The 20,904-nt window shown below is 31.3% G+C and overlaps 3 protein-coding genes across 13 annotated transcripts; 1 reads left to right on the top strand and 2 right to left on the bottom strand.

The window, feature by feature from the left end:
- The first annotated feature begins 418 nt into the window (after nucleotides 1-418).
- Nucleotides 419-4,217, top strand: LOC127257947 (granule-bound starch synthase 2, chloroplastic/amyloplastic). 2 transcript variants are annotated; one of them, XM_051284540.1, is made up of 9 exons: nucleotides 419-1,123; nucleotides 1,307-1,415; nucleotides 1,492-1,899; nucleotides 1,984-2,048; nucleotides 2,345-2,422; nucleotides 2,511-2,621; nucleotides 2,718-2,762; nucleotides 2,933-3,106; nucleotides 3,178-4,217. In XM_051284540.1, exons 1-9 carry the CDS (start codon nucleotides 767-769, stop codon nucleotides 4,132-4,134), a joined length of 2,304 nt encoding a protein of 767 aa, XP_051140497.1. In that variant the 5' UTR covers nucleotides 419-766; the 3' UTR covers nucleotides 4,135-4,217. The 2 variants fall into 2 exon arrangements, with proteins under 2 accessions (XP_051140497.1, XP_051140496.1); XM_051284539.1 differs by having other exon boundaries at nucleotides 1,307-1,421.
- LOC127257948 (defective in cullin neddylation protein AAR3) lies at nucleotides 4,150-8,182 on the bottom strand. The gene is made up of 9 exons (XM_051284541.1): nucleotides 8,008-8,182; nucleotides 7,456-7,588; nucleotides 7,027-7,078; nucleotides 6,860-6,935; nucleotides 6,678-6,760; nucleotides 6,363-6,459; nucleotides 5,500-5,545; nucleotides 4,717-4,799; nucleotides 4,150-4,632 (listed from the first exon to the last, which is right to left on the bottom strand). The coding sequence occupies exons 1-9, from the start codon at nucleotides 8,078-8,080 to the stop codon at nucleotides 4,331-4,333; spliced, it is 945 nt and encodes a 314-aa protein (XP_051140498.1). The 5' UTR covers nucleotides 8,081-8,182; the 3' UTR covers nucleotides 4,150-4,330.
- Nucleotides 8,183-13,523: 5,341 nt separating this feature from the next.
- LOC127258391 (uncharacterized protein At5g19025-like) lies at nucleotides 13,524-16,514 on the bottom strand. Of its 10 annotated transcripts, none has more exons than XM_051285210.1 (3): nucleotides 15,403-16,514; nucleotides 14,949-15,012; nucleotides 13,586-13,743 (listed from the first exon to the last, which is right to left on the bottom strand). In XM_051285210.1, the coding sequence occupies exons 1-3, from the start codon at nucleotides 16,074-16,076 to the stop codon at nucleotides 13,708-13,710; spliced, it is 774 nt and encodes a 257-aa protein (XP_051141167.1). In that variant the 5' UTR covers nucleotides 16,077-16,514; the 3' UTR covers nucleotides 13,586-13,707. The 10 variants fall into 10 exon arrangements, with proteins under 10 accessions (XP_051141166.1, XP_051141167.1, XP_051141170.1 ...); XM_051285215.1 differs by having other exon boundaries at nucleotides 13,605-13,743; nucleotides 15,411-16,514; XM_051285217.1 differs by lacking the exon at nucleotides 13,586-13,743 and adding an exon at nucleotides 14,232-14,498 and having other exon boundaries at nucleotides 15,403-16,136.
- Nucleotides 16,515-20,904: the final 4,390 nt, after the last annotated feature.

Raw genomic sequence — 20,904 nt, 5'->3', positions numbered from 1 at the left:
CAGAAACACACCCTACGTAATAATATAGCAGTGTGTATCTACACCATCAAACATTCCCAATAGATCGATCCATTAGATCACGTGTGAAATCATATCTTCAGACAACATTAACTTAAAAAAATCAATAAAAATGCCTAATGTCTTCATCCACAATCGCCATCTTTCCTCTCCACCTCTGCTTCAAGATCAAATGAACACAGTCCTCAAACACACCAATCAATCAAATCCTTCCAAATCGATCAACAAAAACCCACGTGGGATTACCCCAAAACCACCAAAAAAGAAATAAAAATGGAAACTTGAGCATACCATTGGTGTGCAAAGATTGGATTTTTATTGCCGATGGTAAATGGTAATCCATACTTGTCAGCTGCTCTTCTTTTACATATGCAGCAAATGCAATTGAGGTTTCTGGTCCATCGTTGTTGTTCAATTTCATGTAATAAGTGTTTTTATTTGTGTGTGCCAATGGGCCCTACTAATTAGGGAGCAGTTTTTCAGATAGATATTTTGTTACCTGATCGATAATTCGTCTAATCAGTGAAGTACTGGGCCATTCGCATCACACTCCCCAACGCTCCTTTCGAATCGCCATTTCTGCAGAGTAATTGTTGAATCGGATGATTACTGATTCTGCGCCCCCCATTTTCCCACCGGATAGGCCATTCCTGAAGAGATAGATACAGAGATTAGAGAGAGAGGAGGAAGGATTTTTTTTTTTTTTTTTTTTTTACCTTAGGTTAAAATTGTAGAAGGGTTTGCTTTAATGGCGTCGATGGGAGCCTTCTCCACCGGATTCGACACAGCAATACTCCTCAACAGAGCGAAGACTCCGGTGCTCGGATTCCGGCCGAGAACCGGCGATAAAATTGGGGGTTTTTCCGATTGCAGTACGGCAGGGGTTTCTAGGAATTTGAAAGAGGAAATTTGGGGAGGAGTCGGACTGTCTCTGTCCAATGGACCGAGAAACCGGCGGCGAAGGTGGGCGGAGGAGCGGCGGCCAAAAGCCGCCGGAGAAGAAACCGGAGGAGCAGAAACCGGCGGCGAATCAGAAGACGCCGTTCAAGCCACCATAGAAAAGGGGAAAAAGGTTCTTGCTATGCAAAGAAACCTTTTACAGCAGGTTCTTCTGTTTCTTGAGAATCATTTTCTTTATCTAATCTACATTTTATGTTACTTTTCCACTGTGCAAATACTTAGCATTGAGGTAGAAAACCCTACATGTTAATACACAAACTCCATTAATGTCAATTCAAGAATGGGAGTAGAGCAGTCAATTGTAATCCTGCCTATGCTAAATTTGCAGATAGAAGAAAGGAAGAAGCTAGTCTCATCGATCAAAAGTAGTATAATTGATCCAGAAATCCTCGAAAAGCCTTCTTCGGAGGCTAATGCCTCTGTTTCCGGAACTCCCGGTACCTGTAAGAGCCATAAGTTCGAAAAATAGTGTTCATTAGTCATGAGTTTGAGACGAGCGATGTGTCTTTGCAGCTGGAACGGAGCCGGGAAGTACCCTTCCGGCAAATGGGACTTCTTTTGGTGCCGGCCCCCAAGAACAGCTCAAAACCATTACACCTCGGGGTGTTGAGCCAAAGGAAGCGCCGCCATCACAGCCTTCGAAATCGTCTGCAACGCCAAGTTCCGAGCCTGCTTCAAGGACACTTCCAAATGAAGATTCGAGGAAATTTTTGAATGATATTACTTTTAACACAGCAACGTTATCTAACATACCATTCGTCAAAAAAGATGAGAAACAAGGCGAGAAGAAAGTAAATGTGGAGGATACGGTTGTTGTCGAAGGACCTGCCGAAGAAGTCATCAAACCTCCTCCGCTTGCTGGGGTCAATGTGATGAACATAATATTGGTAGCTGCTGAATGCGCACCCTGGTACAAAACAGGTCCGTACTTCACAATTTAGGTTGCGATGAATTGGCAATAATTTACAGTCGATTAAATTATGTTAGACTAACAATTAACGTTAGGTGGACTTGGAGATGTTGCTGGCGCTTTACCAAAGGCCTTAGCAAGGCGCGGACACAGAGTCATGGTAAATTTCAAATCTACACATACAAGATTGATGCTAAATCGCAAATAATGTTTCGTGTAATGATAGATTTTTGGGGATATCATAGGTGTGGTTTGTATGTTTACCTGATATGATAAGTCTAATGATTTCTTATGTCATATATAGAGTTTGGTGAACTTTTAACTTCGAAGAAAGGTTATTTCATTCAAGGGGATCGATATACAGTTGAATTGGTCGTAAAGCTAACAAACAATAAAAGATTTAAGTATTGGCTACTGAAGGTGATTAACTAAATGAAGTTCTTCTGTATCTGTTAGGTTGTTATCCCTCGATATGGAGACTATGCTGAAGCTCAGGATTTAGGGGTTCGGAAGAGATATAAAGTGCACGGACAGGTAATCGAATGCTTACATGATTTGAGATGGGTTCGAATCGCTGTATGACATTGCATTGTATGTATGTATGTATGTATGTATGTTGCAGGATCACGAAGTTAATTTCTACCACGCGTACATTGATGGTGTCGATTTTGTTTTTGTTGATAGCCCCTCGTTTCGTCACATGGGCAATAAAATTTACGGAGGAAATCGCGAGGTGTGACAATATATGTTTCTCCATTTCGACAGAATCCTTCCCATTGTCAATAACATTAATCCTTCGGCGATCTTACAGCTTTACGTGTTCTTGCAGGAGATTCTGAAGCGCATGGTTCTCTTCTGCAAGGCTGCTGTCGAGGTAGGTCGATCTTGCTTTTAATGAGAGCTCGTCGTCTCTAGAATTTATAAAAACATGTTGTCGATGGTCTAATCCATTTTAGTAAGCTAAGATTGGAGTGTAGTTTTCGATTTCAGCTTCAATATTCGATTTCTTGGTTTCGTATGATCAAGAACAGATGTTAATTACAGGTTCCGTGGCATGTTCCTTGTGGCGGGGTGTGCTACGGAGATGGAAATTTAGTTTTCATCGCCAATGACTGGCACACGGCGTTATTGCCCGTCTACTTAAAGGCGTATTATCGGGACAACGGGCTGATGAAATACGCGAGATCCGTACTCGTCATCCACAATATAGCTCATCAGGTTTGTCCCTGCCCTTACAACCTTCGCCATAATCTTTCCCCGTTGTTTTTATCCATTCGTCGACAATCTAGGGCCGTGGTCCCGTCGAGGATTTTTGGTATGTCGATCTTCCCGAACACTACATGGATCTTTTCAAGCTGTACGATCCGATCGGAGGAGAACACTTCAACATCTTCGCCGCGGGTTTAAAGACTGCGGATCGTATTGTCACGGTAAGTCATGGATACGCTTGGGAGGTAAAGACGTCGGAAGGCGGATGGGGTTTACACGGGATCATCAACGAACACGACTGGAAGCTGCGTGGAATCGTGAACGGGATCGACACAAACGATTGGAGTCCCGAGCTAGACGTGCACCTGCAATCGGACGGATATGTAAACTACTCGATCGACACCCTAAAAACGGGCAAGGCTCAGTGCAAAGCAGCGCTGCAAAACGAGCTCGGCCTGCCGGTTAAAAGTGACGCTCCGCTGATCGGTTTCATCGGGAGACTCGACCACCAAAAAGGCGTCGATCTTATCGCCGAAGCCATTCCCTGGATGATGGGCCAGAACGTGCAGCTGGTGATGCTCGGCACCGGCAGGCCCGATCTCGAAGACATGCTTCGGAAGTTCGAGGGACAGTACAACGACAAAGCCAGAGGGTGGGTAGGTTTCTCGGTGAAAACGGCTCACCGCATAACTGCTGGCGCCGACATACTCCTGATGCCGTCAAGATTCGAGCCTTGCGGGCTAAACCAACTCTACGCAATGCGATACGGGACGATCCCCGTAGTTCATTCAGTCGGCGGGCTACGAGACACAGTAATGCCATTCAACCCGTACGAGGAATCCGGGGTGGGGTGGACATTTCCCCGAGCAGATGCGAACGAACTTATACACGCTTTGGGGAACTGTTTGACGACTTACCGGCAGTACAAGCCGAGCTGGGAGGGGCTGCAACGGCGCGGGATGTCGCAGGATCTCAGCTGGGACAATGCTGCTCAGCATTACGAGGAAGTTCTTCTAGCTGCAAAATATCAATGGTGAAATTAGTAAGATAAGTAGAAGAGATGGGAGTATTGTGATCTTATTTTGCTCTACATCAATAAATCTCTATCATTGAGGTTCAATAGGTTTCTTTTTTCGTTTTTTTTCATACTCAAAACACACATGTTCCAACTGTGGGGTGTTTTCCCTGAAAGGTAAGGGAACCACCCGAGTATTGCGTAAATTTTTAACCCGTCTACGTGTAGGACACTCTTCGGTCCTGGTCGAACTGCAAGCAAGAATGACCGGAGAGGAGTCCTGCGAAGCCCTTAGACAGACATCCCTCGACGGCGCATTGAGACTTGGAGGAACTGAATGGGCTACTATGCTTAGCTGTTTCAGTGCCGTCGTCTTCACTGCTACACAGCTGATTATGGCAACAGCTAGCCAGCCCCGTGTTCTCGGAAAGGTGCCTTCGCTTTGAATTTTCCGGAATGTCCTCATCCATCCGCAGGTTGTCGCTCGACTTCCTCTTTGAACCAGGGCAAAACTTCAAACCTGCAGGTGCCAGATGTTTCAGAAGGGGTGTTGTATTGATGTCAGATCGAAGCGTTTGGCAGTGTTAGTCTAGTTTCTGCATACCAGGCCGAGCATCCGAGCATTGTTGGGGTTCAGGGTCACTGCAATTGCAGCATAGAGTCGGAGTGCTGTGGGAACCCTTGGTTCTGCATAGAACACATATATGTCAATCTGAGTACCAAAAAAACGCGACAGACACACAAGTGGTTACGAGTATGAAATTAGAGTTTGATGTATTAGTGACAATGAACTCGACGAAAAGCAAGCAGCAAGGTACATGGGATAAAAACCATTAATTTTGATCTCAGTGTTAGTCCAGATCAAATCCTTACATCAGTAATTTAACAAAAACCATTCAATGTATTCATGTGGTTCTCCATCTCATGCAGGATTTAGTATGAGCATCAGTCGTGAAAGTACAACGTCTCCCATGGTTACCATATTGAATTAGGGCCCATAATAAAAGGTCGATCTGGTATAATATGGGAAAACTAATCCTATCTAACAACAAAATAATATGACCAAATTATTTATGCATAGTGCCATCTTTTATCGATAATCATACATCTTTCTTGCAATTTAAAAGGCATGGATTGTATTGGTGAATGATCATCATTAATACCTTTGATAATATTCAGAAGTACATATAATCTATATATTTTTTCTATATATAATATATAGATTAGAAAGATAATTTGGGAAATATGTATAATATTTTTAAAAGTGACTATAATATTGTAATTTTGGGGTATTTAGGGAGCACATCTAAAGCCATTACTGCATCTAAAGTCTCATCAAGTGTGTGTATGAACAAATATACTTTGGGAGCACAAAAATTCACTGTACCTGTACATGTACTCCACGAAATCATCAATTAAGACAGGCCACGCTCCTGGAAAGAAAATAAATAAAGTCAAAATTACAAAAGAAAAGATAACTGTGATAATGAATAAACTTAATATAAAATTTCATCAATAAAATAGCCAAACTTCTCATGTATTATTTTCCGTAGCATATTAAAGTTATTACTCAATATATGACATATATTTGTAATATATAATAATGAAAAGTATCTTAAAATACGACTCTATTGAGGAGATAAATTCACCCCACACAATAAACCATACAAGTTTGTGTAGACAATATACAGAAAATCGTTACATTCTTACGAAAAAAAGAACGGTCCAGCTTATCAATAGCAAAAAATGAACGAGCAAAGTAAAGAGTGTCTTCTTGGATGGACAGGATGTACAACTGTGAAGCCCATTTCCATCAACTAACACAACTAACTAAATAGCTTTTACAGCAGAGCAGAAATCAGAGGAAATAAGACTGCAGTCAACTTCAAACTATTCCCTTGAAGGGAAGACAAAGCAAAACGATAAGAAAACGAAATATACTCCAACATCATATTTAACCCCATCCGTGCAACATTCTAAAGCATTTACATAGCAACAACTTTATTGACTAAACAGCCACTTAAAAAAACAAGATTTGTTGGGTTCGTTTGTGTGGTGTTGGATTGAATTAATATCCACTTCTTCAAAAAAATCAGACAGATACCAAAGGTTTAACTGCCAAGTACTGACAAATGAGGTACAAACCATAAGAGAGTAAATTGGAACTTGGAGAATTGGGGATCTTATCATGGAAAACAAGAAACATGTAGAGACCATCGTACCAAAAAAACAGGCACCAAAAATAAATACCTTTGGGATCATAACCTTCGAGATTTTCATGAACACATCGACTGAAAGCTAAGACTTGCCGCCATGTATCCTCGGATATGTTATGTCGTTGATTTTCCTGTAGAGAAGTGCAGGCCCCAACAAATAGGAACATAAAAGTTAAGTACTGTGACTAGATTTCCGACGTAAGCACACCATTCATTATCTATGTTGTTTATTTGTCCACATAACACAATTTCAATAAATGCGACAAGAACTTGTGTGAAATGATGAATATAAAAATAACATGACACATCGGTTTCGCATAGATCAAGGCCAAATCTGCAATAACCTTACCTCAACAAATTTGCACCATTGGTCAAGCAGCCGAAACCTGCCAGCCAAAACTAATCTCCAGGCCATAACAGCCCTACTTACAGCTGGAAAATATTCACAATTATGGTACTTAAAATTAGATCTTGGGCCAGTGATTTTTCAATGTAAATACAAATGACAGTGAATGCTAAATATCAACTTACTGATGTTTCTTTGACCATTTTCCCGGCAAATGAAGAAAACAAAATCATAAAAGCGAGAGAACGTTCCAAAATCACCCTATAAAGAAAAGGGTAATGTGTTTCAAGAGGAATACTCTGCCAACCATTGAATCGAGGGTATAGAATAGAACTAATAATATCGGTCTTACCGTGAAATTTAGTCTTGACATAAACTTGTACATTTCCTCAAAGATTGAAATCCTGCATCAGGACTCTTCTTAGTTCTCATATTCAAACTTTTCTAGGTTAATCACCTAAAATATCATATTCTTTTCTGTAAGGAAATTGATTTTTAACATACTTAAAAATGGCCCAAGTGGGGAGTAGAGAAAGAAAGCTATAAACAATTACTAATATTTATTCATACATAATTACATATGCAATGAATTGGAAACACAACTTGGATTTTCCAAGTCATCCTTTGAATTAGCAGACAATATCAGATGATAGCCTATTTTATCTACATTTGATTGTTTCTTTTTTCTTTTTTCCTGGACAAATGGGACATTGAATTCACTTCAGAAGATTTATCTGTAAAATGCACCTAGTGTGGAATCTCATAGTAGCAAAACCGATACCTTGTAGCAACTCTTGACTCAAAAATTTTCAACAATTGTGCCAGTGCTTCTCTTGATATTCTCGCTCCCTGCTGCTCACCATCTGGCCCAAAACCCTTTCTTCCATCGATCATTGCCGCAGCTGAAGTAATTTCTGGGGCAAAAAAAAAATCAGTTTCAGAATACAAGTGCAAATACAATAAGCAGAGAAAATAGTCACCAACACAGAAAACCGTATGCTGCTGGCCATCAAAACGGAAGCGAAGCTAGGCTATGCATTCTCACAAAATACAACTCACAACTTCGTCATAAACAAGTCTTCATAACTCACCACATAAACGAACAATTATAACGCAGACAACTCACAGGCAAAATTCCTAAAAGTTTTCAAGAGTTCGTGTAAATTAAACCGGCACAAATACCTAAAGACAGTAATCCACTTTTAACGCAATTTAAAAGTTCCTGACATCCCTACATCAAGAACTTCAAGAACTTTACTCGTCCAACCTAAACCCCGATAAGCAAACTCATAGTTAACAAAAACGAAAGCGAAGACCAGATGCACTAAATTACCACAGTACTGGCAGTAGATTTGTAAAATTTCGAACGAATAATCCATGGCGATTGGCGACGGTTGTGCTTCCATGGATGGACGGAAGCCTCGATGGGGATTCTCTCTCGGCGGAGAGCGATGGCAGTTCACACAATCCTTTCCTTTCCTGTGCCGATCGATTGGAATTTCGAAGAAGGCGTCAAGCGTACGTATTTGGCTATATATATATATATATATATATAATATTTTATATAATAAATAATATCTTTAAATAAAAATTATGTGTGCCTACTTACTGGATAAAAAAAATATATATTTATTGTTAATAAAGGTGTTTGTTTGTATGGACGTTTGAAGTTTGAGTAATAATTTGAAGACTAAAAGTTTTGAATTTTATATTTTATCAGTGGTATAATGTGATATATTGATGTGATATTTTAAATGTAAAATTAATTTTTAAAATAATATAAAAATAAAAAATAAATTTAATTTGATATTATTGAAAAAAAATTTTGGATGAACTGTGAAATTTTTACAAAATCTCTCAAACAAATGCACCGTAATCTCCAAATTTAAAATTACTTCAGACATTGATATTTTTTTAATTTATTTCATAAACATTCTTTAATTTTAGTTGGAAAAAAATTAGGTTGTGTTTTTTTACGTGGGTTTTACAGTTTTTACTGTTAAGATTCTTTTTATCCTAAAAAAATATCACATCAACAGTTACTTATTATTATTATTATTATTATATTACAAATTTATTTTATATTCAAAATATCACGTCAATCTCAATTTATATCATATTAAATATTTATTCAAATTTAAGTTTCTACTATTTAAAAATTCAAATCTAAAAACTAAAACCTAAAAACAAATACACCCTTAGACTTTCTTGAACTTTTAATACTATTATAGAGTATTCATTTGATATTTTAAATGAATTAAAAAAATATATAGAGTTACATGGATTTGGAAATTTGAATTTTATATATTAATTTAAATGGATTTTTTTATAGATTTTAATTAATTGTTTATAGGTTTATACGATTTCAATTATAAAATATTTTTTTATTAATTTATAAATTTGTAAAAATTTTATACTAAACATATTTACTAAATATTAAAATAATTAAATAAAAAATATCAAAAATATAATCATTAAAATAATATATATATTATTAATGATATATCGTAATTGTAGCGAAATATTATTTTTATATATTAATATTTTTAATTTTATATATGTAAATATGTATTATTAATTAAACAAATTTTATGTAAAATAACAATGGAATAAAGATATGGAGATGAATAATGTCCCTAATGACTTTGGTTCAAATTCTCTCTATATTTTTTCAATTAGATTCATTTGAATTTTTTAGTTCAAGAGAAAATAAGAATTACTTCGTAATTTTCCATTAAAAACATATATTTTTGAAAATTTTGTTAATATTTTGCTATTATATTTTATTTTCTAAAATCTATTATATTTTTTCTATATATTTTAGTTTTTTAAATTATTATTATTAATATTATAATATTATAATAATAATTTTTTTTTTCAATTAAATTTATTTGACTATTTTTAAAATCCAAAAGAAAATAAGAATTAATTTATAATTTCAACTAAAAATATATATTTTTGAAAATTTTGTTAATATTTTGCTATTATATTTTAATTTTTAAAATTATTATTATTATTATTATATATTTTAAAATTTGAAATTATTATTTTATTAAATATTATTAATAATATTATCATAATATTTATCACTTTTCATAATAATATATTTTTGAGAATCCATATAAATCTCTCTTACAATAAGATTTTTGTATCATTTATTCATAATTTTCAACAAGAATCAAACAAAGTTAATGGATTTTATAATACTTTTGAAATTTTTAAATATTTTTAAAATTTTAGATTGAATATACTATATTTTAAAAGTTCAACAGAATTTTACAAAATCACGATGAAATACACTCTTTAGTATTTATTTTTAAAAAACTCCAACAGAGTTTTACAAAGTTTAGATTAAATATACTATTTTTTTTTAAAAAAAATAATATGTATATATACATGAAAAATATGGTTAAAGTTCCAGACCAGTCTCTTTCTTTCATTTAGTTTGGAAAATTTAGGTTTAGATTTAGTATAAAAATAATGTATAATGAAATATTTTGTAAGAGAAAAAAATATATTTTCTTCGGGAAATGTAGAGTCCAAATAGTAGAAAACGATTCTGCGGTAAAAGAAACACATACTCCCTCCGTCCAGAACTATAATTTGGGTTGTGTTTGGTACGAGATTTAAGAAATATTGATATTATATTGATAGTGAGTAAAAAGTACGGGCAAAAGACTTTTTTACCCTTGTGAGTGTATTAGTGTAAAAAGTAGCGGCAATTGTGTAATAATAATGAAAAGATAAGGTTAATTTTGTAGTGATATGATTATTTATGAAAATCAGACTATTGTTTTGAGACGGACAAAAATGATAAACATGAGACGGAGGGAGTATTTTTTAGTTTGATTTTACTACTATATATAATTGTCACAATTTCTATAAATATATATATTTTTTTCTTATGTAATATCATATTTAAATTATTGTTTAAATAAATTTTTGTTTTCAAAGTAAAATTATATATATATTTTTTAAAAATTAAATCGAACTATTATTTAAATAAAATAAATTTTAAAATAATTTTATAAAAATTTAAAATATTGTATTATTATTGACCCTTAAAATAAAGACCTCGCATATTATCAAACAAATTTGATAGACTATAATCAATACAATCAATCTATAATGGATATAATTAAATCCTAATATAAATAAATTAAATGTAATATATACCAATCAAAATTAATTTAATCCAAATATTAAATTAAATCTAAATTTAAAACTAAAATAAGAAAACAAACATTAAAGGATATATTCTCTCTATGTTCCGGTGCAAGATTGTCATTTGATTTTTGCATCGTTGTACTTACATTAAAAATATCATTATATTTAAATAAATCACTTCAGAAATGTCATTGTATTTGTATATAAGAGACTAATAAACTTATCTTTTTCATTTTCTATTAATTTGTACTACTATTAATATAATAATTAATATTTAAATATCAAAAAGTTAGTAATATATTTTTCATTTTGTATTTCTTGCTTTCCAATTTTCCTTTTTTCATAAGTTTTTATTTATTTTTCTAACTTAAAAATGATTGTAATATTTACTTTTCTTGCAAATATAACACTTTTTTGAACAATTTTTTGATTGAATTTCTTTTGTAGTAGATATCTATATAATTTTATCAAAAGCGTTTTGGTTGTGTTTGTTTCCAATTTGAAAAGATTAATATTCATTTTTTTCTTTCAAAAAAAATAATTTTATATTTAAAATATGGGAAAAAAATCAATTTTGGTTATAATATAATCAAAATTTATCAATTTTAGTCTCAATATAAAAATTCATAATTTTAGTCATATTATAAACAATTTCAATCAATTTTGTTCCATTATAAACAATTTTAATCAAGTTTGGTCATACCGTTAGAAAACTAACGGAAATTGCTGACGTGGACGTAACGGAGTTGACGTGGCAGCTGACCTGGAAACTGCACGGCCATGTACAATTATATACGGTCATGTTGTCACACGGCCATTTCAGTGTACAATTATACATTGTCATGTTCTTATACGGTCAGGTATAATTTTACATGGCCGTGTACCTTTCGGTTTTGGTATAAATATTTATTATTATTATATTGTTTTAAAAAAAATATTTAAAATTTAGAACAGTTGATATAGTTAAAAAAAAAAATCAATAGTAATCATAATATAATTAAAATGTATCAAATTTAGTTCAACAAAGATTTTGCCTAAAATTTTACTTATTTACCATTTTTTTTAAAAAAAAAAATATTCAATTGCACCACTATTTTTTATTTTTGTATATTATATTATTAAAAATTAATTTTATATTTCAATACAATTATGTATGTCTGTCTATATTGAAATTGTATTGAAATGTAAAATAAAATTTTAATATAATAGTATAAAAATAAAAAATAATTGTGTAATTAGATGTTTGTAAGATGAAAGATTTTGATGAATATTTTAGGCAAAATCTTTTCAAAAGAACATATCATATAATTTTTTATATTTGAATTAAAATTGATACATTTTAATTATATTAGAATGACTAATGATTTTTTCAATTTTAACTATATCAATTGTTCTAATTCAAAATATTTTTTTTAAACAAAAAATATAAAAAAAATAAAATTTTACACCAAAACAGAAAGATACACAGACCGTATAGTTTCCAAGCCAGCTGTCACGTCAATGTCATCAATTTCCGTTAGTCTTTTAACGGTTGTTCAAATAACAATTAAGGTGAAGCAGGGGTGATAGTGAAAAAATTGACAGATAAGTCACCCTTATCTGTTTACAATAAAACTAAAATTAATGATTTTTTTATTTTTTTTATATTTGGACCAAAATTGATAAATTTTAATCATATTTGAACTAAACTTGATTTTTTCTCTAAAAATATTGAATCATTATTTATTTATATTAGATATAATCCGGTCACCATTAAACAAAATAAAACATGTTACAACTTTTACCTCATTTAAAATAAAATAAAATAAAAATAATGTAACTCTTTACACATAAATATATAATCATATTTGAAAACAATATTCCAATATATATTATTTGTTGTCTTATTATATAATTATAAAGAATAATATAGGTTCGCAAATATTGGTAGATCGACACTGCCGACATTTTATCCAAATTATCTGACAGATAAAAACTGCATGCAAAATCCAAATTGTGCCTAATAATAATAATAATACAAGAAAATAAAATGATAAATATAAAAATAGAAATAAAAATAAAATAAAAATAATACTAATAAAAATTTGTGAGGGCCAATATGGTCCACGACAAACCTACTTGGCACTCATGTCACAACTTTCTCCTAAAACCAAATAGACTATCAATCACCATTTGCCTACAAGCTAAGTGCCCACTTTCCACACAACGTGCTCCCAGAAGCTCCAGGACCTCAATTGCCCCACTATTCTCCCACATCTGGCGTTGAGGTCCGCGGACCTCCCAAAAACCCAACGCTGCGCCACATCTTCGCCTCCAATATTTACTCGCATAATCTCGCCTTCTTTCGGCCATATACATATACATATATATACATAAAACCCTAGCCTCGTCTGCTGGATAGAATAATTTTACTTCAATTTGCTGCAGGAGTCGATTTTCGTATCGAAAACTATCAATTAATGGAGCTGGAAATGTCGTCGTCGGTGGCGGTGTTGGTGCACCAGCAGACGGGATTGATCAAGGTGGTGGAGGGGTCGCTCGACGTTGAGTCTCTGCTGCGAGAAATTCTGTCCTGGGAAGGTTCGTCTTCGTCTTCCTGTTCCTGTCCATGTCCGGCGTCGAAAGCTGCGATCGAATCGCTGATTCGGGTCCGGGTACCCGACCCGGATCAGGAGTGCCCGATTTGCTTGGCGGAGCACGAAGCGGAGGCGAAGGAGATGCCGTGCGGGCATAAGTTTCACTCCGCCTGCATCGACAAGTGGCTCCGGATCAGCCGCTCCTGCCCGCTTTGCCGCTTCAGCTTGCCGGAGGAGACCGGAGGATGGAGGGTCCACCTCTTTGTCCTGCGGGCCGGGTTCGGATTTGGTTACGGGTCCTGACGATTTGCGGACTGGAGTGGTGACTGATGACAGAGTTATTTTAATATTATTATTATTATTATTATGCATTCATACTTTGAATTTCAATAGTAATTAAAATAAATAACTAGTATAATATCTTAATACATGTATTAAAAGAACGAATACCTGTGTTTTTAAGTAAAAGTGAATAAAAACATGTCGTATTTTATCTAATTTATATCATGTAATTCTTTTATATTATATTAAAATAGATACAAAACAATCTGTAAGTTTAAAATTATGTTTATTGTATACACACATTTAATTATAAACAATTTATAAATATAAAAAAATTAAATATTTTAAATAATATATTTTGAATAAAATAAATAACTAAATAATTTAATAATTAATAATTTTAGTTTTTTGAAATCAATCAACTATTACCTAATTTTTATACATAAAAAAACTATAAAATTTATCATTTATTTATTTCAAATAAAGTCATTTAAACTATCTTACATATTTTATTTGAATAAAACTTGCATAATTTTGGACCAAGATAATATTTTGAAATAAATATGAAATATTTGGTATATTTATACTAAAATAAAAGATTTTCTGGGCATGAATCATGTAAGATTTTCTGTGTCCTTGTCATTCAACTTGGTTGTCTGTCTGTCTGTCTTTGTAATGCAATTAAATTACAAGATGAGATCCATCCATCCATCCATCCAAGACTAGCTCAAAATGTTCCAAATGCATCTAAATCATTCCTACTCTCACTCCCACATACATTTCTATGCACTTGTTCACTCTGCAATTGCATAACATTCATCAAAACTGGACACCAATCTTTGAGCAACATTTTGGAACTGTAACAAATAACAATACCCTTTAATTTCAATCAACACAATAGCATTACATTATAGCAATGGGAACTACAAGCAAAACACAGGTAAAGTTTTAGTATATGCGCCCGAGTTTCTCATCGAAGACAGAGCAAGTGAGCAAATACTAAGTGGCTGTTCATACTCAAGATCATGTGACCAGACAGAGTTCTGAACTACCATCAACTAAACAACATCAGTTTCAGAGTATATAAAATGTAGCAGAAAATTCTTGGTGTGATTATTCAAGTTGGGAACAGTCTAGAGGGCTCTTAAAAGTGTTTTTATATGGTTCCAAGAGTCGAAACAGATGATTTGGAGATAATCCTATGGTTCTATCTACAAACTATTGCTACATGAAATGGAAAAGCTCTTACCTCAAAACAAGAAGTCCATCTTTTCCGGGTGCAAATAAATAAATTATTCGGCAAAAGCACCACACTGCAAAGGGAAAATTACTAAAACACTAATGAAGCTGGAAACATCAGAAGAACTATACAGCAGCCCAAATTCAATGAAATGACCATTAGAATGATCTCACATAATCACAGCTATAAAGATATCAGAGCAAACCAAGAATTAAAGAGCATAAACATGTTTTCGAAACTATAAAACCACTGAAAGCAAGAGATCCAACATATACCCCTGAAATAAACCAGTTTATAGATATGCATCACCCATGATTCTGTCGAAATTATTCAAATCCATATCCTTCAAAGAAAATTAAACCCCACAAAGGGGCATGTTCTTCACAGATAATATTTTCAGCACCAAATATACTCTTCCTATTCAGTATAAAGCAAAAAATTAATCTATCAATTTGATGCTAACTTTTTAACCTTTCGAGGTTTCCGATGACCTGGAACCTCCAACCTCCCAACAGGGCAGCCGCACCTCGCCCGGAAAATCAGAATTGCTCTTCCATTAGGCGGCGCCATCTGCTTCAGCTCTGCTTCCAATTCCTTGTTGTGATCAAGCGGCAATTCGAACAGTCCCTTCTTCAACACAGTTTTAGTTAGGCTGTTTGATTTCTTCACAGTCTCCTCAGTCTCCAATTGAATGTCGAATTCAGCGGCGGCGCGGAGGCCCTGACAGTCCGGTCTCCCGCATTTCCTGTCTGCCCAGACTAATATTGCTACGAGCGCCATTGATGCGAAGATAATTGCAAGCCCTAAGCATGCAAACACCATAGGGGCACGGACAAGTTCTTCACCAACGGCGTTCAAAACTTCCACCCCCAATTCAATAGTTTTGTGCCCTAGAATACGAGCGTAAGGATAGAACAAAAATCCACAAGCACCGATTACGGCAATTAAGATCACAACGTCAATTATAGCATAGCGCGATTGCTCGCAAGCCGGGATGTTTAAGTGATTGGGAAGACTAAAAGAAGTCCGCCTGTTCTGATTGATTCGCTTCAGCTTCAGGCAAGAATTCGTCGAATTCACCGATTTGGTCATGCCGACGTGCTGCTCAACCGAAACAGAGCGATCGAAATAGACCATTGGATCGGAACTAAAACGCGATGAATCGGAACTCGGAGCCTTATCGAGAATCCGCCGCAGAAATCAGACCGACCATTCCACGAATCAACCCAGCCCAGACCAATATCCGTTCGATGATCGGGAAACGCAAGTGATTCCCGGCACCTAAGAATCGACGATGGTCGGTCGGCGGCGCCAGAAATCCCCAATTTTGTTCGACAATCAGATCACTGGCAAAAAACAGGCGCACATCCAAATTGACAGCACAATTGAGAAGAGAGGGGAGGGTATGCCACGCCGTCAACAGGGATTGAGGGCCGGAGTTGGGAGCGAATACGGCGAGAAGCAGAGACGACGGAAGGAGAAGGAAGAACTGCGAAGGAAGTCACATCGGTGCTAATCATTTGGGTGCTTTTCTTCTTCTTAATAAGATTTTATTAATAATCTCTCCTCCGTTTACTTACCATTATCTGCCATTTTCCATTTTTCATTCCATAATAAATATATTACTCTTTTCATTATTTTAATTAAATTATTTAGTTATTTTAATTTATAATTATTTATTAAATTATAATTAATTTTATTAATATAATTTTTAATTACTTATACATAATACTTAAAACTCAATATTTAAACTAAAATCAACAAATTAAATGAGCACTAATAAAATACTTTCTATTTTTGTTTATAATAATACAAAAAAATATTTTGTTTTTTAAATTATAAATCAATATAATATTAATATTAAAAATTATAATTTAATATTTCATTTTACATATTTATTATTTATTATTATTTTATATTATGTTTATTTTATGAGATAATTTTTAAAAAAAATTAATATAAAGTAAAAAAATTGAATAATAAATATATAATATATTAATATTTTTAAAGAAAAACGTGAAAAAAAAAAAGAAAAAAACTTAAAGAATACACCCCTAATATATCCAAAACAATCAGATATATATATTTTTTATCCTTAATAGATATACCTATTTAAAGTATATTTAATAAATATAATATAATATAAATGAAAATTTAGAAAAAAAAAATAAAAAAGAATAATGCGAAATGATTACAGTGATAAATAAATATTAAATAATAATAATTATTATAAATATTAATATTTTAATTCGCTAAAATCAATAATAGAACAAGTTTAAACGGACTGACACAAAAAATGAAGAAGTAAAATATGAGAATAAATAGAAAATGTTTTATTGAGATATTGTTTAAATCAAAATATTTAAATATATATATTCTGATTTTTGGATAAACTATGTAATATTTTTTGTATTTATATAAAAATAACTTTATATAATAACTTTCTAATTATTATTATTCGCTCTCTCTCAATTAAATTATTCATATAAAAGTAGATAGGAAAATTTAGGCGAAATATAAATGTATTACTAAAATAATTATTATTTTATACTCTCTGCATCCCCATACAAGTTTATCATTTTTGTACGTTCTGAAACAATAGTCTCATTTTCATAAATAATTATATCACTATAAAACTACTCTTATTATTTCATTATTATTACAAATTGACACTACTTTTTACACTAATACACTCACAAGGGCAAAAACGTCTTTTACATGTATTTTTTACTACTACTAATCTAATATCAATATTCCTTAAATCTCGTACCAAACACAACCCAAACTATAGTTATGGAAAAAAAGAAGTATAATAAAAATAATTATATATCAAAATAACTAAACAATTTAATTAAAAATTAAAAAAAATTATAAATTATAATTTGAAATACAATTAAAAAAATATAATATTTTTTTTTAAAAAAAAATAAATTATGTCGAACCGACAAAAAAGTAAATATTTTAGAAAGAGTAAAATTTAGATTGTAATTATTTGAATTATATTTGCTTATATTATTAGAATATTTAAGTGATATAAAAAAATATATAAAAATAAAAATCTCTATATAATCTTTTTTAATAATCTATTGTTATAGGCTGCATTTACCATTGTTAATATGATGCATATATTGCATATTAGATCCAAAGGTACACACCCATATAATTAATTTTATATTTGATATGGTATTATTTTATAAATATCATTTTGAATATTTATTTTATGTAAAATAATATATCAATTTTTTATGTATAAAACTTATTTTTCATTTAATTTTATAAAATTTTCAATACCCTTAGAATTTTCAAAAAGTTTTTTTTTTTTTTTTACATATATACTTAAGTCATACATAAAATATTTAGGGTGTATTTATTTGGGGGGTTGAATTTTAAATTCACTATTCATCTCATTTTTATTCCCCAAAAAATATCAAATCAAAATTTATTTTTCATTTTTTATATTATACTAAAAAATCAATCTTTCAATACATCGTATCAACACTTATTTATATCACGTTATACAACTATTCAAATTCAAAATTTTTACTATTTAAATCCCAACTCAAAATCCGAATCCCCAAACAAACACCCCTTAAGGGCTCGTGCAATGGAATTTCAAATAAAAAATGGGAGGACTACTTGATTTGGTGGAATCTTCATATAATAATGATCTTTATAAGAGTTATGCAGATAAAACTCGATGTTATGGTCAACTTCAAAGTTGGAGATTTTGTTTTAACCAAAGTATCTCAGATGAGAAGAATTATGAAGTTTTGGATGGAAGCAAAATTAAGTGCTTATTTCGTTGCACCATATGAAATCATGAGCGAATTGGTGACTGAATTTATTGTTTGGCACCTCAAATTTCATGGAATATAAAACAAGAGATATATAAAGCATGCTTCCGATTGTTTAGTTTAATAATATTGTGTGTTCGAGTTTAGATTTCGGGGACAAAATTCTTTTAAGGAGGTGAATTGCAATAATCCCTATTTTAAAATATATAAAATAATATTATTATATCAATTAAAATTTTTGATAAATTTATTGAGAACAGATAAATTAATATTTATGACAAAAGTATTGTTGTTTTGTATCTTAAGGGTGCGTTTTGTACACAGAATAAAGAATGAAATTATAGAAAAAAAATTCAATAGAGAATGAGAATTGATTTTTTTATTTGGTAGAACAAAGAATTCTGGTTGAGAAATGTAAAATGAAAAAAATACTATAGCATAAAGAAAAATTATATTACAAATTGAAAAAAAATATAAAAATCAGTAACTAAAATTACTAATAAATTAGATAAAATATATATATATATATATTGTATTTTTTATTTATATTTTTAGTTTCATAATTTATTTTAATAATAATTTAAATATGACATATAATGAAATTTGAATAAAATATAAAAGTTATAAAATAATAGATAATATAAGAAAAATTTAAAAATAAATATAAATTAAATTGTAAAAATTAAATGTAAAAAAATAAAATAAATAAACACGGATTGATTTTCTTTATTTTATTTCTCTCTTAATTTTCTGTATACATAAAAGAATGAAATTATGGAATATAAAATTGAGTTATTTATCAATTTTTTGTCATAATCAAATAAGAAAAATAGAAATAAATATTAATATCTTTTTTGTATTATTATTTTTACTTATATTATTATATATTTAGATGGATAAGGACTAAATTATAATATATAATAATAATGTTGATGATAATGATTATAATTATAATAATAATAATAATAATAATAATAATAATAATAATAGTAATATACTCCCTTTATTCCATAAATACAGTATTAATTAGTATTAATTGAGTTGGATAGAATATTAATATTATATTGGTAGTTGGTTAAAAAGTACGGATAAAATATTTTTTTGCCCTTAGGAGTGTATTAGTGTAAAAAGTAGTGGCAATTGTGTAATAAAAATAAAAAAGTAGGAGTAATTTTTTGGTAATATAATTATTTATGGAAATAAGAATATTGTTTTAGAACGGATAAAAATGATAAACAAGACTATTGTATTGAGACGGAGGGAGTAATTATCAACAACAAAGATGATAATTATATTATCAAAACACGATAATATTTAAGTTATTAGGTTTAGCTATAACTTCAAATTTAAAGTTGGAGAATTTCATATTAATATGAATTTAAGTTATTTTGATTAGAGCCGCCAAAATGGGTTGAGCCCGTTGGATTGGCCCGCCCCACCTTACTTTTAAGGAGGATTGTGTTGTAATTTTTTAAACCCATTAAAACGCAGGGCTAAATGGGTCAACCCGCGTGGCCTGCGGGTTGACCCGCACTGGGACAGGTTAGCTCGCGGGCTAATTAAATATAATAATTAATACTCATCTATCTAACTAAAAATATTTTTCTACTATTTTTAACTGTCATACTAAAAAATTATAATAAAACTTATTAAATATTAATATAAGTATATATTTTGATTTTATATAAATTACAAATATACCATTAATTTATAAATAACGTACAAAAGTAAAGAGTATCAAAATCATCTTGTATACTTTATTTAATAAATAATATATGATTATTTTTAATCTACTGAAAAGAAATACTTTAAATTAAGACAAATAAAATAAAATTTATATTATCATTAGTTTAAATAAATTATCAATATTGTCACGTTGTTTTTCTTCTGTTATCCATGTCACTCACTGTTGTTTGTTTCGATTTTTCATCATTTGTTTTGTTCGTCTTCCATTTTATAATTTCACAAATTCATAAAATTAATTATAATTTATTTTTAAAATGAAGTATTTCTTATATTAATTTTTTTTAAATACACCAACTAATAATATTTAGAATTGAAAATTTTTATATTTGTTACTTATTTTAAAATATTTATTATTTAAATTCTACAATAAAACTATTTTTAGCTATTTATAAATATTAATTACGAAAATATTTATAACATTAATA

This window comes from Andrographis paniculata, unplaced genomic scaffold, assembly GCF_009805555.1.
Source record: "Andrographis paniculata isolate CXL003 unplaced genomic scaffold, ASM980555v1 Contig59END, whole genome shotgun sequence".
NCBI classification, from domain to species: domain Eukaryota; kingdom Viridiplantae; phylum Streptophyta; class Magnoliopsida; order Lamiales; family Acanthaceae; genus Andrographis; species Andrographis paniculata.
This window is presented reverse-complemented; position numbering and strand designations above follow the sequence as displayed.